Source organism: Pelodiscus sinensis, chromosome 1 (assembly GCF_052426305.1).
Source record: "Pelodiscus sinensis isolate ZL-2025 chromosome 1, ASM5242630v1, whole genome shotgun sequence".
NCBI lineage: Eukaryota > Metazoa > Chordata > Testudines > Trionychidae > Pelodiscus > Pelodiscus sinensis.
The window spans coordinates 331,301,788-331,319,632 of record NC_143052.1 but is presented as its reverse complement, the minus strand read 5'-3'; the positions used below and the strand labels follow the sequence as shown (position 1 = coordinate 331,319,632).

The 17,845-nt window shown below is 43.6% G+C and overlaps 1 protein-coding gene across 4 annotated transcripts in view; it reads left to right on the top strand.

The window, feature by feature from the left end:
- Window positions 1-14,221, top strand: part of LOC102456275 (N-acetylated-alpha-linked acidic dipeptidase 2) — a 63,348-nt gene extending 49,127 nt beyond the window's left edge. For 2 of the 4 annotated variants that reach the window (XM_075919382.2, XM_006118383.5), the window contains exons 16-19: window positions 320-584; window positions 8,282-8,363; window positions 10,214-10,306; window positions 11,681-14,221. In XM_075919382.2, coding sequence (XP_075775497.2) covers window positions 320-584; window positions 8,282-8,363; window positions 10,214-10,306; window positions 11,681-11,870 — 630 coding nt within the window. In that variant the 3' untranslated portion in view covers window positions 11,871-14,221. Of the gene's footprint in view, window positions 1-319; window positions 585-727; window positions 790-8,281; window positions 8,364-9,837; window positions 9,986-10,213; window positions 10,307-11,680 lie in introns of those variants that run through there. The other 2 variants (XR_012900760.2, XR_012900761.2) reach the window with 2 other exon arrangements.
- The last annotated feature ends 3,624 nt before the right edge of the window (window positions 14,222-17,845 follow it).

Here is a 17,845-nt window from a genome sequence, read left to right as displayed (position 1 = left end):
CAAGATCCAGTGGGACTCGTGTGCTGCATGCGTGCTACCAGATTGTTTAACTTTTTTGGCAATGAGTCAGTGGTATTGGAGCTCAGGATGGGGCCTCTTTCTGGCCGCTACAGACAGAATGTAAAAATTGCTATGCAACTTTTGTTCCTCCATAGTACGTCACAAAATCTGATTGCTTTTTGCCTGATAGGAGAATTCGTCTGTGTCTGGAAAAGAGCTGTCATGATGTGAAAGTTGTAGCAATCTATGTTGGCCATTGTCTGACCAATTTCATTCCTCAAATTGGCTTTATTTAGAACAATTGTTTATTCTCTTTCAGAGAGCAGACAAGTTCAGCAGTTACCCAGTTTACCATACCACATATGAGACCTTTGAGTTAGTAGAACGATTTTATGACCCCACGTTCATGAAACAGCTTGCTGTTGCCCAGTTACGAGGAGGACTTGTGTATGAACTTGCTGATTCCCAGGTGATTCCTTTCAACTGCCAAGATTATGGAGAAGCCTTAAGGACATATACAAATAGAATCTATAATTTGGCTAAGAAATATGAAGAACAGATAGAGACTTATGGAGTGTCATTTGGTGAGTAATGACCGTGCAGCCATTAAACATTTTCATATCCTGAGTGCATCAATTAGAAAAACACAGAGGGGAAAATATTCATTCTTGTGTTACCCAGGGTTTTCAGAACCCCCAGCAGAGGCAACTTAATTATTTCATTACAGGTGGTGTAAAGAATAATTCAATGGGAACACAGCAATTCCATCTGATCAGAGATTAAATGCAAGTAAGCGTGGTTTTGTTTAACAGTGCAATTTATTAGATTTAAGTACACACAGAGATAAACTGTAAGTTTAGAATATCCCAGATGTTTACTTAAATTCTGGAACAGTATTGAGTAATTAACAGCAAATTCTCAGTGGCCAGCTGCTCACCTAACAAAGAGAAAAGATGTCAGGAAAAACATTGTGCAAGATGGCTTCAGAAGATTGCTCCAAAGTACACTCTATTAGCTAATCTTTTATAACTAACTTCTTTTTTTCTTTCTGTGTTTTTGAGTGAGGCTTTAGAGTGGGAGTCCTCCAGGTAGAGGAGAAGCAGATACAGCACTCTTGAGGGAAGCGTGTATTGTGTTTGGGGCATTCTTGCTGTATGCTGAGCTTGTGGTTGTGAGTGAGGGTTGGTGTGTGTTCTTTTTTTGTTTTGTTTGTTTTTTCCCCTGTGTTTGAGAGTGAGGCTTATTTTTTCCCCCTTACTTCCCCTTTGCCCTCCCCCTCCCCTTCATTGGCAGGTGAAAGCTGTTGGCTTCTAATTAAAGTTTGAATTCTAGAAGCCTCTGCTGATTGGCTGAGCCTTAGTAGGGGGAGGGACTTTCAGGCACTCCAGGGCCTTATAAGGCAGTGGGTAAGCGACCAATGAGCTTCCAAACAGGTGAGTGCTAACAGAGAGTTTAGAGAGGGAGTTTGGAAGGGGAGAGGGAAGGGGGCGAGGGTCTCGTGCTTTTCTTTTAAAATCCCTTCTCCAGGACAGCAGCTATGGATGGTGATAGGTCTGCTGTTGTTACCTGCGCAGCATGTGCCATGTTTGTCTTCCTCCCAGAAGAAAGAACGGATTTCATCTGCACAAAGTGCAAGCTGGTCGACATTTTGGAAGAATAAATTAGAAGACTGGAGGCCCAAGTATCGACCCTACACTCGATTAGAGAGGATGAAGACTTCCTCGATAGAAGGCAGCGTTTAATCCTTCAAGCACGGCAGACGGAGGAGCCAGTGACCAGGCAGATAACTGGCAGCATGTAACTTCTAGAAGGGGGGGAAGGCCAGCATGGGAATCCCCCGATGCTATAGAGGTAAGTAGGCTCTACAGTGCTGAATGCTTTGGAAGGGACCTCACAAGGAAGAAACCGGAAGGGAACACCATCTACTGCAAGGCATGGGATGCATAGTCCTAGGGATGGGGGTTCCATGGAAACCACCCCCAAAAGAAAACGACAGGTGGTGCTGGTTGGGGACTCCCTCCTAAGAGGGACTGAGCCATCCATCTGCCTTCCGGACCTGGAATCTCGAGAGGTGTGCTGCGTACCGGGAGCTCGCATTCAGGATGTCACTGAGAGGCTTACCAAACTGATCAAACCTTTGGATAGCTACCCCTTCCTGCTTCTCCACGTGGGAACTAACGATATGGCCAACAATGACCTTGAGCCGGTTACTGCGGATTACGTAGCGCTGGGAAGAAGGATCCAAGAATTTGGAGTGCAAGTGGTATTCTCGTCCATCCTCCCTGTTGAAGGGAAAGGACTGGGCAGGGATCATCGAATTGAGGACGTAAATGCGTGGTTGCGCAGGTGGTGTCGCAGAGAGGACTTTGGTTTCTTCGATGTGGGACTCTGTTCTGGGCACAAGGATTGTTAGGAAGAGATGGGATCCACCTAACGAAGAGAGGAAGGAGCATCTTCGCGGGCAGGCTTGCAAACCTAGTGAGGAGGGCTTTAAACTAGATTCATTGGGGGATGATGACCAAAACTCTGAGAGGAGTGGGAAAGTCGGACACCGGGAAGAAATGCAGAGAGGAATGAGCAAGAAAGGAGGACAACTGATTCAAATGAAGAAGATAGGGCGATGAACTGGTTACCTGAGGTGTTTGTACACTAATGCGAGAAGCCTGGGCAACAAACAGGAAGAACTGGAGGCCCTGGCTCAGACCAGGAAATATGATTTAATTGGGATAACAGAGACTTCGTGGGATGACTCGTATGACTGGAGCGCTGTCATGGAAAGATATAGACTGTTAAGGAAGAACAGGCAGGAGAGAAAAGGAGGAGGAGTTGCACTGTATGTAAGCAAGCACTATGATTGCTCTGAACTCCAATATAAAGAGGGAGAAAAACCTGTTGAGAGTCTATGGGTTAAGTTTAAAGGAGCAAACAACAGCAGTGGTGTTGTGGTTGGTGTCTGCTACAGGCCACCGAATCAAATGGATGAGGTAGATGAGGCTTTCTTTGGACAACTGAGAGAAGCTTCCAGATCGCAGGCCCTGGTTCTTGTGGGGGACTTTAATCACCCTTACATCTGTTGGGAAACCAATACGGCAGTACACAGGAAATACAGGAAGCTTTTGGAGAATGTTGGGGATAACTTCTTGACACAAGTGCTGAAGGATATGACCAGGGGCCTTGCGCAGCTTGACCTTCAGCTCACAAACAGGGAAGAACTAATAGGGGAAGTAGAGGGATGACAACTTGGGAAGCAGTGATCATGAGATGGTAGATTTCAGGATCCTGACCAAAGGAAGAAAAGAGAGTAGTAAAATACACATCTTGGACTTCAAAAAAGCAGATTTTGACTCCCTCAGAGACCTGATGGGCAGACTCCCCTGGGATGCTAACATGAAGGGGAAAGGAGTCCAGGACAGCTGGCAGTATTTTAAAGAAGTCTTATTGAAGGCACAGAAGGAAACCATCCCAACACGAAGCAAGAGAGGCAAATATGATAGGAGTCCGGATTGGCTTACAGGGGAAATACTTGGTGAACTTAAGCACAAAAAGGAAGCTTACAAAAAGTGGAAACTTGGACAAATGACCAGAGAGGGGTTTAAATGTATAACTAGAGAATGTCGGGGGGTTATCAGAAAGGCGAAAGCGCAAATGGAATTGCGACTGGCTAAGGATGTGAAGCATAACAAGAAAGGTTTCTACAGGCATGTTAACAAGAAGGTGATCAGAGAGGGTGTGCAGCCCCTATTGAATGAAGGAGGTAACCTAGTGACAGATGATGTGGGGAAAGCTGAAGTACTCAATGCTTTCTTTGTCTCTGTATTCACGGACAAGGTGGGCTCCCGGACTATTGCACTAAGTGACGCAAGATGGGATGAAGGTGGACAGCCCTTGGTGGGTAAAGAACAGGTTAGGAACTATTTAGAAAAGCTAAACGTACACAAATCCATGGGTCCGGACTTAATGCATCTGAGAGTACTGAGGGAATTGGCAAATGTCATTGAGGAGCCTTTGGCCATTATCTTTGAAAAGTCATGGAGATCGGGAGAAATCCTGGATGATTGGAAAAAGGCAAATGTAGAGCCCATCTTTAAAAAAGGGAAGAAGGATGATCCAGGGAACTATAGGCCGGTCAGTCTTACCTCGTTTCCTGGGAAAATCATGGAAGGAATGCTTAAAGAATCCATTTTGAGGCACTTGGAAGAGAGGAAAGTGATTAGGAATAGTCAGCATGGATTCACAAAGGGCAAGTCGTGCCTGACCAATCTGATTAGTTTCTATGATGAGGTAACTAGCTTTGTGGACGTGGGAAAGTCAGCCTTGACTTTAGCAAGGCTTTTGAAATGGTCTCCCACAATATTTTTGCCAGCGAGTTAAGGGAATGTGGATTGGATGAATGAACGGTAAGATGGAGGGACCAATTCCAACTAAATCAACCCGGCCAGGGCTTTGTCAAGCCGAGACTTAAACACCTCTAGGGATGGAGACTCCACTACTTCCCACGGTAACCCATTCCAGTGCTTTACCACTCTTCTAGTGAAATAGTTTTTCCTAATAGCCAACCTGGACCTCTCCCACCGCAACTTGAGACCATTGCTCCTTGTTCTGCCATCTGTCACTACTGAGAACAGCTTCTCTCCATCCTCTTTGGGGAGAGGGATAGCTCAGTGGTTTGAGCAGTGGCCTGCTAAACCCAGGGTTGTGAGTTCAATCCTTGTGGAGGCCATTTAGGGATTTGGGGCAAAAATTTGTCAGGGATGGTACTTGATTCTGCTGTGAAGGCAGGGGACTGGACTTGATGACCTTGCAAGGTCCCTTCCAGTTCTAGGAGATAGGCAATCTCCATTAAAGAAAAAGTCTCGGCTTGACAAAGCCCTGGCCGGGTTGATTTAGTTGTGATTGGTCTTGCTTAGAGCAGGGGGCTAGACTTGATGACCTCCTGAGGTCTCTTCAGCTCTATGGTTCTATTATTCTATAAAACACATAGGCCTTAGTGACCCCTACTAAATCATCACTTTTTCTAAGTTTTAATAAACTTGTAATTCTTTATAAACTTGAAGTCTTAAGGTCTTCCTTCCACCAACTTTTTCTGTCTCAGATGTTCACTTTATTTCTCCTCCTCCTATCTGATAAGCAGAGACTGTACTTAGTTGCTTCTGAAACTTGTTTCTGAAAATCTGACTCCAAATTAACCTTTAAACTTCAAATTAACCAAAATAACTCAAAATTAACTATGTGGTGTTCTATTCTATTAATTTATGGTGGTTGAATGCACATAATTTTGTTGCATTTGGCTTGATCAAATTATGCTGTACACCTACCCCTAAAATCCAGGGTAATACTTATATTTATAAAACTGAACTTTGAGTTGATTTGTAGCAGAATAAAACAACTCATTTTAAAATCTCTCTAAGAAGTTTCTTAATATGACAAAGTGTTGTTAGGTCAGAATCATACTTTCGTCAGTAGACAAAGAATGGTCTAGTGGTTGTGATGAGAGCCTAGAAATGAAAAGATACAGCTTTACATCCTTGCTATACTACAGACTCAGCTGTGTTCGCCCTTGGACTAGTCACTTAGGACATGTCTCACTAGAAAACTATTTCAAAATAAGTAAAATCAAAATAATAACTCCTGAAATAACAAAATCGAAATAGTGTGTCCCCACTACGGTGGAGCATTGAAATTAGTCAGAATTGTTTTGAAATAGCATGTCCACACTGATTGGAGCCTGCCTGGGACTTAGAGCCCCTGGAAGCACTCAAGGGAGGACACCAGGAAGGCAGAGATTTCCTGAGGCTGCTCAGGCAAGCTGTGGTGTGTGCTTTCAGGGGCTCCTGTCTATGGCCACACCTCACATTCCACTCCTCCACTGCCTCCCCCCTCATGGGACACCAAATGGATGCAGTGTACTCTGGTGGCCTTAGTGGATGCCACAGCTCTCACACCATGGAGCCAAAGCTGCTGCAAAGCAGTGCCAGGCTCAAGAGGCTCGTGCTGCACTTCACGGCGCAGTATTTCCACACTGCCCACATACTGCTCCAGTAGGATGGGGAACAGCCCAGACCGCAGGCCCTTATCACCTAGGTCCTGGCGCTCTGCTGCTATTCATGCCCCTCAATCCTCTGGACACGGTGGAACACCACCTCTGGTGGCACGAGACCAGTTCGGACTGGTGGGACCTGATCATCCTGCAACTATGGGATGACCAGCAGTGGCTCCAGAACTTCTGCATGCGGAAGGCCACCTTCCTGGAGCTCTGCGAGTGGCTCTCCTCTGGCCTCAGGCGACAGGACACCTGACTGAGACCCCTCACCCCCATGCCAAAACACATGGCCATCCCCCTCTGGAAGCTCACCACGCTGCACAGCTACCATTCCGTGGGGAACCAGTTTGGCATGGGGAAATCCCCAGACAGGGCTGTGCTCATACAAATAGCGAAGGCAAGCAACCACGTGCTGCTATAGAGGGTTGTCACTCTGGGCAACATGGACACCATTGTGGATGGCTTTGCTGCCGTGGGCTTCCCCAACTACAGGTGGGCCATAGACAGCACCATATCCCCATCCTGGCCTCTGACCACCATGCCTCAGCACCATGTCCCATGATTCCAAAAAGTGGATCTTAAAGAAACAAATATTGTAAATATGATTTTTTTTAAAAGAACTAGAGTTAGCCGCACTGGATTTGTTTGTGATAAATATACGTGTATATTTTCAGGAGACCTTTTTCCTCTTTGGCCATCTCCTGTTTGTGAAACATGATCTGTTGCTAAATGGTGGCTATAATGTCACTGATGGCTAAACTCTGTCCTTGCCATTCATTCCTTGCCATACATAACTCCCATTCATTGCACAGAGGCAGCCAAGCATAGAGACTTGACCTTAGAGAGGTGATTCAAGTTAGAGAGGAGATGGCCTTATAGGGAGGGACCAACTCTGGATTAGCCAGGGTTTTCTGAAACACACGGTTAAACACGAAGTACTCTAGATGCTTCCTATTTGCCTAGAGAAATTGTATTTTTTGCAAGGTTCTGAAGTTTACCCTTTTTGCAAATTGGCCCCTATTACTCAATGACCCAGAACCATTCATTTTGTCAAGGTTTAAGAAAATTAGCTGTAGAAATGAAATAGACACTGTTATCAAAGGCCTGTCCATGCTGGCTGCCGTAGAACCAATACAGTTCTGCAGCTGCATAGGGAGAGCCTGCCCAAGGGCGTGGCTACCCTGTATGCCACAAAGCTCTGTTCCTCTGGGATTTTTGCTGCAGCTGCTAAGAGGGTTTGGATGTGTTGCTAAGGGACAAGTGAGGAGGAGTTTGGGGATGTATATGTGTTCTGCAACTACAATTATCCAATGGGCCTAGACTCCCACATAATGGGAGGCAATCCAGGTGTTGAGTAGCGTCTGTAGAATGACTTTACCATCATTCTACGCCTTGGCAGGGCAAGTTTTCCCCCTTGGAATTTCACTAGAATCATAGGATTGGGAGAGACCTCAGGAGGTCGAGTCCAACCGCCTGCCCACAACAGGACCAACCCTAACTAAATCATCCGAGCCAAGACTTTGTGAAGCTGAGACTTAAAACCTCTAAGGATGGAGATTCCACCACCTCCCTACGTGGACCAGGTGAGGGTGTGGGGGCACCCATTTTTCAGACCCCTCTCCCAGTGCTTCTCCACCCTTCTAATAAAATTAAGAAGGTGATGAAGCACCCTCCTAGTAAAAAAACTTTTTATCCTCCTCGTAAAAAAAACTAAGCCAGGCTTGTCTTAGTGTGGATGGAGAAAATGATCACATAAAACAAGTAAAGGGTGGGGAGAATCACCTAAGGTGAAAACCATGCACTCATTCCACAGGTAGGCAGAAGGGCAGGAAATTTGATACATGTCACACTTCGTCATATAATCTCTGCAGTAAAATTAAAAATGCAGATACAGGGTTTTCCTCCCCTCCATCCACCCCAATCTCAGAACTTCCCCTTTGCAGAAGGTTCCCCAAGAAATGGTTTCAGCATTTTTACATTAAATACTCGTTTCATTCCTTTGCTGTAGAAATGTTACTAGACACTTTTCCTCAGCACTGCTGGCATGGATAAAATAGGTTTTCCATGTCATGAGAGGGCACTACAGCCCTTTAAAAGTCAGATCCAGAAGAAATGGGAAAGCCAAGGATTTCTCATTGGCAAATAAAAAGAAAAATACATGTTTTTCCTCAGTAAGTGAAATGTGTTTTGTTCAAAGCTCTTGGTGTGAAGCTGAAGTAAAAAAGGTCTTTCTATTTCTAGGTCCCCTATTTTCTGCTGTGATGAATTTCACAGAAACTGCTGCAGATTTTCACAGAAGACTCAAAGAGCTTGATGTGAATAAGTAAGTTATAAAAAAATAGTTGTGACAAATTCACTTCCATGTTGCTCAACTTTGTTTGATGAGGACAAAGTCCTGCAATCCTGAATGAAGCCTCAACCAGAAAAAATTCTCGTAGAAATCTGTGAGGGTACGTCTACAAGGCTGGGCTAAACTCAAAATAAGCTACGCAACTTGAGCTACGCTACTTGCATAGCTTAAGTTGAAATAGCTTACTTTGAATTTGGGCATGTCTGCAGAGTACTTATTTTGAAATAGAGCACACTTCCTCTGACCTCACAAGGATTACAGGAGTCAGAGTAAGAAGGCTGGACATTATTTCAAAATTATGTTGAAATAATTGCTTGTGTGTAGACACGCACTTTGTTATTTCGAAATAACATCAATTATTCCAAAATAATGGTGCTGTATAAATTTACCCTAGGAGTTTTCCTGAGCGAGAGCTGCAGGATTTGAGCCTCAGCACATTCTGTTTCTTGGGCACACTGACTAAAGAACATATGAACTTTATGATCATTTTAATGACTATCTTACATAATACAATGAACACATTTTTCACGTAAAAGAGCGGAGACCAATGGAAAGCTAGTGTCTTCTTTCTTTGATGGGCTCTTTCTAGTACTGTTTAATAAAACACAGGTATCCATTGATCTTAAAAGGGTGGCCTCTCGATTTGTTGTTTATATAATGGAAAGTTCCCCCCAGTCTAATATGCAGTTTTTATTCTTCTAGTTTGTGTGAAGAGTAATCAGTCTGAAGCAGTGTCTTCTGGATTCAGCTGTCCTTGTTTGAAACACCATGGCTATGTCTAGACTACATCCCTTTTTCGTAAAAGGGATGTAAATTAGACGTATCGCAATTGCTAAGGAAGCGGGGATTTAAATCTCTCCCACTTCATTAGCATAAAAATGGCTGCCGCTTTTTTTCCGCATGGAGCTTTGCTGGAGAAAAGCACCAGTCTAGACACTGATCTTGTGGAAAATAAAGCCTTTTCCGAAAGATCCCTTTTCCCTTATTTCAAGAGCATTTAGACTGACGCTTTTTTCCGACAAAGCTCCGTGCAGAAAAAAAGCGGCAGCCATTTTTATGCTAATGAGGCAGGGGAGATTTAAATCCCCGCTTCATTAGCAATTGCGATACGTCTAATTTACATCCCTTTTACGAAAAAGGGATGTAGTCTAGACGTAGCCCATGTGTTTAGTAGAGCACATAGTGATGATCCAAGAATTCTTGAATTCTAATAACAGTTTAGAACCGATCTTTTTCCTTAGCACCGGGCAACTGGGCAACACATACAATGCCTGGGTGTCATTTTCCTCTTTTACATCATAATACTTGTTTGCCCAGTCAAGTGCATGGGGAAGGTTAACTAGTTATTATTTGATTAGTGCTTTGTAAACTAGAATAGGGCTGGCACTGGTTTGTCTATCCCAGAAATATTTTTCAGAGTTTAGAAATGTTTATTGTTCTGCATCAGGATGAAACTGAGACCTTTTGAAGTTTTTCAATGAAAAACCAATAGTGTCATAGTCAGGACACTCAACTGGGAGGCAAGAGAACTTGTTCAAGACCCTGCTCTGCTTAATTTGGCACAGAAATTTGAACCCAGGACTCCCACATCCCAGGTGAGTGTCCGTACCACAAGGATGTTGCCTATTCTGAAGTTTGGAGGTGTCTCCCTCTCTGGTTTTGACAAAAACTTCACCTGAAAAACATTTGTCACCTAATGAGCATTTTCTGCTTACAAAAACAACACTGAAAAATTCCCAGCCAGCTATATTAGGAAACCATATGGTTCATGCATTTTTGTGCATTGTTGTCACGTGCAATGGTTCTTTCTTTATCTCCTGTAGTCCACTTGCTGTGCGCATCATGAATGATCAGCTGATGTTTGTGGAAAGAGCTTTCATCGATCCTCTTGGTTTACCAGGCAGGAAATTTTACAGGTAAAACAAGTTATTCAGACTGCTCTTGAACATTTTCATATTGTGAACAAGCTTCCTAAAATAGAGCTCTTTTTGTGAACACCTCCTACACCTTCACTGTGTCACTGAGAGTGCTTGGTTACAAGAAACAGTAACTAGGGCAGTTTTAAAGCAGTCAGATGAAAATAACTGTGCTGGTTACAGAAGTGAGGACATGGTTCTGCTGATTCCATCCCACCTGGTGATGGAGCAGATTTGGGAGACTAAGAGGGTGCCAAAAAACACTGAGGTTGCAATTCTTTATGTAGCTCAACAGCACATTTGGGCTATTGAGTTTCCATTGTTGGATGTAGGACTGCGTTTTTAGTAGTATTAAGTGTGTCTGAATTTTGTTCTTAGATTTCAAAGCACTTCATAGTCTTTAACACATTTATCCTCACAACCTCTCTATGAGTAGGGAAAGACTGTTATTGCCCCATTTTTACAAAAAGGAAACTGAGACACAGAGAGGCTAAGTGACATGTCCAGTGTCTCACAGGACCTGTGGTGAAACAGCAAATGAACCCATCTCTTCTCCATGCCGGTGCTATTGCACTAACCACTGGCCCATCCTTCTTATCACATGGTAAGGATTGATTATACCCTTGAAGGATTTTACACTTGAGTGCAGTAATGCTATTCTGTCTCACAAGAAGGGTACATTGTACTTATAACATTTATGGCCATGTACCTATAGTGATGGAGCAGTTTGCCTCTTTGGTGTAAAGCGTATGGCTGTACCTCATTTTGCCTCAGTGCTTCAGTTTCATTGAAGTACCCAGTTACTTCAGAAAAAGGATGCCAGTGATATGACCCCTGGTCAAATCAAATGTATTTCAATCCCAGGGCGCACAGAAATCCAAAGCCAGTCTGTAATTCTTTGTGAGCTAAATGGGCATTCATGCCTCCTCAGGTGCACTAGCCTCCAAGGAAGCAACCATTCACCCTCCCAATACTAAATCCTTCCCCATGCTTGCAAGGATTTCAGCTAGAGCTGGTCACATTACCATCCCCCCCTTCCTCCCACATTGTGTGGCTGTTTGGACAACTCAGGTTTTTGCATCATTTCAAAGTGTACTGCTATTTCATCTAAGCAGAAAAATTAAACTTGAGGCAAACATTTTTCATCTCCCAATGAAAGGGGGAGCCAAAAGTTTTTAATTTTGGCCTAAAACTGAAATAAAAATGTATGGAAACGCCAAATGATATTAAATACACTGAAAATTACCTTTTTTTAGTCTCATTCCAGCACAATTTTTGCTCTCTCAGGGATTCCCCTCAGACATGTTTCAGTAGCTCCCCTTGTTCTCCCTGTCCCTCCTTCTTGCCTAAGGCTTTTTTTCTCTTTCTCCACAGACACATTGTTTTTGCTCCGAGCAGCCACAATAAGTACGCTGGAGAGTCATTCCCAGGGATCTATGATGCCATGTTTGATATTGAAAACAAAGCAGATCAGCGCAAAGCCTGGGAAGAAGTAAAGAGGCAGATCTCCATTGCAGCCTTCACTGTGCAGGCTGCAGCTGGGACTCTGAAGGACGTTGCATAGGAATAAGACACCAGCAGACATGGCCACATGGCTAACTCTTAAAAAATGGAAGTGAACACACTAGAGTGATGCCATTTCTGCTTTGTGCAGAGTATTTACCAGGGTTGCAATCTAACCAATTTTGTGCATACAGAAATCCCATGGGAGTTAGTGAGAGCTGTGGTTATGGGACTGATAGTTAAATAACTCCCTGTCTCTTGGTTCTCTGAAACTGGCATAACTGCTGTGTTAACAACAGTGAAAAAGACTCTAGAAGGAAAAAAAGAAATCAATTTTGCCTTTTTGGAGAATAATGTCAGTTATATAATATATAATAACATGGCTTATATAGTCCAAAGGATTCACTAATTTTGGGAACCTCCATTTTTTGGGTTTCCAGTACTTCTAAAAATTCATGGTCTTAAAGTGCATGTGTACTAGAGAAACTAGAACCTGCCATTGATGCAGTTTTGTGAGTGGTAGAAACTATAATACGGACAGGGTTCTGGGGTTTAACACCATCAGACTTAAGGGTGTTCTGAGCAGGACTAAACAACATGGTAAGAACTTCTGAACTCTGCACTGGGGCTTCTACCCCTGAGGTATCTTGTGCATTAGGTTCCTCTATCACTTAATTTTGCTAGGCCTGGTCTATACTAGACCAGGAATGTTGGCTTAATGTATGCATATCCAGCTATGCAAAATGTATAGCTGGAATCAGCTTACCTTACGCTGAGCCTTGGTGGCGTCCACACAACGGAAGCCCAACCAGAGAAAACACTCCTGTCAGCTTCCCTTACTCCTCGCAAAAGGAGGAGTATCAGTGTTTGATTTATGGGTCTACACTAGACCCGCTAAATCGAATGCTAGATTGACCTGTGGAGCATCAATCTTGCGCTAAGTATAAATGTTCCTCTAGTGTGTACAGTGATTTAGGGCATAAGAATCACAGTACTGGATCAGACCCATGGTTCATTTCTGACAGTGATCAGCACCACATGCTTCAGAGAAAGGTACAACACACTCACAGTTGTCTCCTCATAGAGACTGATTTACCTATACTCTTTGATTGTGGTTATGTCTATAAGAGATGGTGAGCACCACAGTCCCAACTTACTTCCATGGTATTGGATGCACTCCTTCTCTGAAAAGTCCAGCGCTAGGACTCCCATGCTGCTCACCCATCATCAGTGAACATTAGACATTGTAGGTCCAGATGCTTTTATGCTATTTTTAATAATCAAATGAAATACTAAAAAAAAAAAAAGATTTTTATGTGCAGGAGTTTGAAAGCCCTCAGGCCGAGATTTTCAAAGGGAACGGAGAGTTAAGCACCAAAGTCCCTTTTAAAATTTCCCTTTTCAAAACCCCAATTTATAAAAGATCACTATTCAGTAGTGTTTAGAGGGAAAAGAGCCAGTAGAAAAGCACTATCTATAGGCAGTGCCGTCAGGAGAGAGCGCTGTGTGGTGAGGCCCTGATCCATAGATAGAAATGGATAGAAATGTCTACCCGCGGAAGACAGGCACAACAGGACTCTGGGCAGACATTTCTATCTATATAGGTTTCTGCTGACAGTGGGCACCGAACGCCTACTATTTTTTTCCTGTGGGTGCTACAGCTGCGAGCACCCACAGAGTTAGCGCTTATGTCACTGTCCCTTCTGTGATGAGCTACCTGCTCCATTTGTAACAGCTGCCCTCTTTAATTGGGGAAGATATTTTATATCATGCCGTCACCCACCAGCTGATGTCTGGTGACAGAGGTGAAAAATGTTTTCCCAGAATGATATTAATTACTGTTCTGAGTAGAAGGGATGGAATGCTCAGCATTTCTCCTTCAACTTCTAGAGGACTAAAGTAGACGCAATTTTTATCTTCTAATGTTACCTGCAAAAACTCAAGTTTCAGCCACCTTAGAAGTTAATTTAAATTCAAGGATGAAGGAAGAAAGTAAAATGACCACATGAAAAGCGAATTGAAGTGCTTCTCAGAAACCAGATGCTGCATATTAAAAATGGACCAAATGTTGCTTGGAGTAGGGATTTTCCTCCGTGACTTGACCAACATTTTTTCTTTTCCACTGAGTGTGCAATATAGCACATTATTGTTACCTTCGGTCCCAGAGGTGGCTATATTTCTGTGACTCTGACTGCAGATAAGAATTTTGGGATTTATCAGTCTGTCAATATGAATGGATAATATTAAATATCATATACACTGCCCTTCACAACTCCACTTATCCAGTGCCTACACTTTGATCCATTTATTCAACCAATCTGAAGCAATTTGTGAGACATGTAGCCTTAAAGTTTGTGACTCTCAGCATTTAAAGCTTAGAAGGGGACAATAAAGCAGTTTGAAAAAATTAAACTTGGATGAAACTTGTGTTTGGTCTGCTAGATGTCTCAGAAAAATAACTTCGGGGAACATTGCCAGATAGGGTACATCTGCCCTTTTAATACATTTTCAGTGGAAACAAGATAGGAGGAGCCTTACTCTTAAGCTACGTCTAGACTACACCTCTCTGTCCAAAGAGAGATGTAGATTAGGCACGTTGAAATTGCTAATGAAGCAGGGATTTAAATATCCCACGCTTCATTAGCATAAACATGGCCACTGCTTTTTTTCGAAATGGCGCTTTTTTGGAAAAAACCCCCAGCAGTCTAGACACGGAGCTGTCGAAAATAAACCCTTTTTTGAAAGATCCTGTATTCCTCAAAAAATGAGGTTTACAGGATCTTTTGAAAAATGGTTTATTTTCGATAGATCTGCGTCTAGACTGCCATTTTTTTTAAAAAAAGCTCTGTTTCGAAAAAAAGTAGCAGCCATGTTTATGCTAATGAAGCACGGGATATTAGGCACGTCATTAGTAATGTTGACATGCCTAATCTACAGCTTTCTGTCGACAGAGAGGTGTAGTCTAGACACAGCCTTAATGGGGTCGATGCGGATTGTAAAACAGTAGGTTCAAATCTAGTCCAGGTTGACAGTGATCAACCACCTAGGGTGTGTCTTCACTGCAGGCCTTACCTCGAAATAAGCCACACAAATTGAGCTACGTCAATTGTGTCGCATATTTCGAAATAGGGAGTGCCTACACAGCATTTATTTCGAAATAGAACACTCTTCCTCCGACTTCCCTTATTCCTTGTACAATGAGGGTTACAGGAGTCAGAGTAAGAAGTCTCCCATCTTGACAGTATTTTGACATTATTTCAAAATAACTTCCTGCTGTGCAGACAGAGTTATTTTGGAATAGAGCTAGTTATTTTGAAATAGTGTCGCAGTGTAGACTATAGGACAAGAATCAACATAAAAAGAAGTAGCAAAACAACCATTTAATTGCCATCTCTATTATTTAGCCTTACAAGAGGCCCTAGCTTGAACTAAGTTAGAGACTCACCCCTTTAGCTATGAGACATAATATTTAAAGTAGGAGCATTTCATTTGTAATGTTGTTGCTGCTGGTATTGTTGCATCTTTTGAGTGACTTCTGTCTCCCATGGCACATCAGCTGGTAAATGGTAATGCATACGAACATGGGGCAATAATTTATTCTTAGTTCAACTTCATAGAAGCCTCTACAAATTTCACCAGTGATTAAATTAGTCCACTGTGTCGTAAGCCTAAAACCATTCCCGTCTCACACAGATAAGAATCAAAAGTAGCTCGATTACAGTAATGGAGTGGTGAGGAGTCCTGTGGCACCTTATAGACTAAACAATGCATCTGACGAAGTGGGTCTTTGCCCATGAAAGCTTATGCTCCAACGCTTCGGTTAGTCTATAAGGTGCCACAGGACTCCTCACCGCTTTTGCAGATTCAGACTAACACAGCTACCCCTCTGATACTTGACAGTAATGGAGTGACACAACAGTAAATCTAGTAAGAGCTCAGAACCAGGCCTGATGCCACACAGAGGCAATGTGAGTTACAACAGTAAATTTAAGCAGATGGAACTTACATGCCCTAAATGGGTTTGGACCTGCATACCTCAAAGTGTCTGTACCTGATATGGCCAGTGCTGAGCCATGGAGGCAGGTTGCTGACCTACTGATGCGCTGGTTTCAAGGTGGGTGGGGAGCTGTTGGCAAGGGATTTTCCTCAGGATGAATTCTGTACATTGAAGTGTTTCCTGTAGGCTGTGAGAGGCTAACTTTATTGGCCACCAGGACACACGCTAAAGCAGGGGTGGCCAATAAGTTTCACAGTGGGGGGAGAAGAGGGCACTCCAAGAATTTTGGTAAGTGGTCAAGGGCTGCATTTTTCTATTATATTTAATGGAGGATGTGGGGTCTGGGAGGGAGATTGGGTTTAGAAGGCTGTAGGAGGGGGGCAAGGTCTGGGAGGGAGCTTGGGTGCAAGACAGGGTTGTGACCTGGAGCAGGGGATTTGGAGTGCAGGAGGGGGTGCTAGGTGCAGGTTCTGGCCAGGAGAGGTTTACCAGCACAGGTGGCTCCTGGCAGGCAGCAGAGTGGGGCACTCAGTAAGGTAGGCTGCCTGCATCCTACACCATTCAAAGCTGTTGGCTGCTGCTGGCAAGCATGTCTCTGGGCACCTCTTGAGGGAAGGAGCCAGCAGGTTTCCTCAGGCTGTCCACACCCTCAAACACCACTCTCACAGCTCCCATTGGCCAATTTTCAGGCAATGGAAGCTGTGAGGCTGGTGCTGGGAACATGAGCAGAGAGTGGAGACCTGCTGCTCCCTTCCCCCCCTGGGGCACACAGAGTCACGCTTGCCACCAGCCTCTTGGCCGTAGCTCTTCCAGGAGCATCATTGGCTGTGGCCACAGCAAGCAGGAAGATTGCCTGAGTGCCCCTGGACTGCAGGACATCTTACTCCAGCTGCGGCACGGAGGCTCATGGTGGGCTGGAGGAAAATGTTTGGTGGGCTGGATCTAGCCTACAGGCTGTATTTTGCCCACTACTGCTCTAAGGTGCACCTATTTTCTTTGAAAACTTTCCCATGCAGGGGGGTGAAAAAATCACACACACACCCCTCCCAAGCCGAGCAAATTTCAACACTGTAAAGCACCAATGTAGAGAGGAGCCCAGTGCTGTGAGCCATGCGTCCGGTGCTGTTAGCTACATCCCTCGTGGGGGTAATTTTATTAAAGTGCTAGGAGAACTTTCTCCCAGCGCTAGCATGCAACCAGACTATCACATTAAAGCTCTGCTGTGGCAGTGCCTTAATCTGGTAAGTGGAAACAAAGTCACTGACATGTTATTTATGTTGCCATTTTCATCATCTCTAAACATGGCCATATTTTCAAGTGAAACCTGAGCCACAGCTAAATACTGATACAGTACAACTTCCCGTAACCCATAGGGCATCTGGGTAGCAAAGAATTGCTACCAGCTGTTACTGCCCCAAGGAAAAAAGTCTGACATTAAAGCCTGTGTGTTATCTGAGAGCAGTTGACAGTCAAAAACTAATATATTTCTAACTCAGTGATGTATGGAGGTCAGTCAACAATTGTGAGCAGCTTTGGGAGAAATAATAATAGATCAAACTGGCATACTTTCATTGACTTTAGTGGATTACAACACTGATGAATTGTCCCATTCCTTTTTGATGTTAAAACCCACTCTAATTAACTTGGTTTACTAATATTTAAATCAGAATGCTCTTCACTGAGTGGAGAGAAAGAAGGGAGAGAATCTTCTTATAAACGAGACACTGGGCATAGACTCAGACCCATGCTTTCCACTTTTAGGCCCATAAAAATCCATTTCATATGTGCTTCCTTATACAGTACTGTCTTATTGATTACATAATAAGACTCTTTCATTGCTCCCCTTCCTCAAGTTCTGCCCACTTATTTGTCCATCCTTAGATTGTGAGTTCATTGTGGTAGGAACATTCCTTCTTGTACATCTGAAGAGCACAGTAGTATAGTGGTAAAACAAAAGTGAATAAACTAACCTAAACTCAACTTCATATTCCCCTATGGGTACGTCTAGACTACCGCGTTTTGTCGACGGAAGTTTTGTC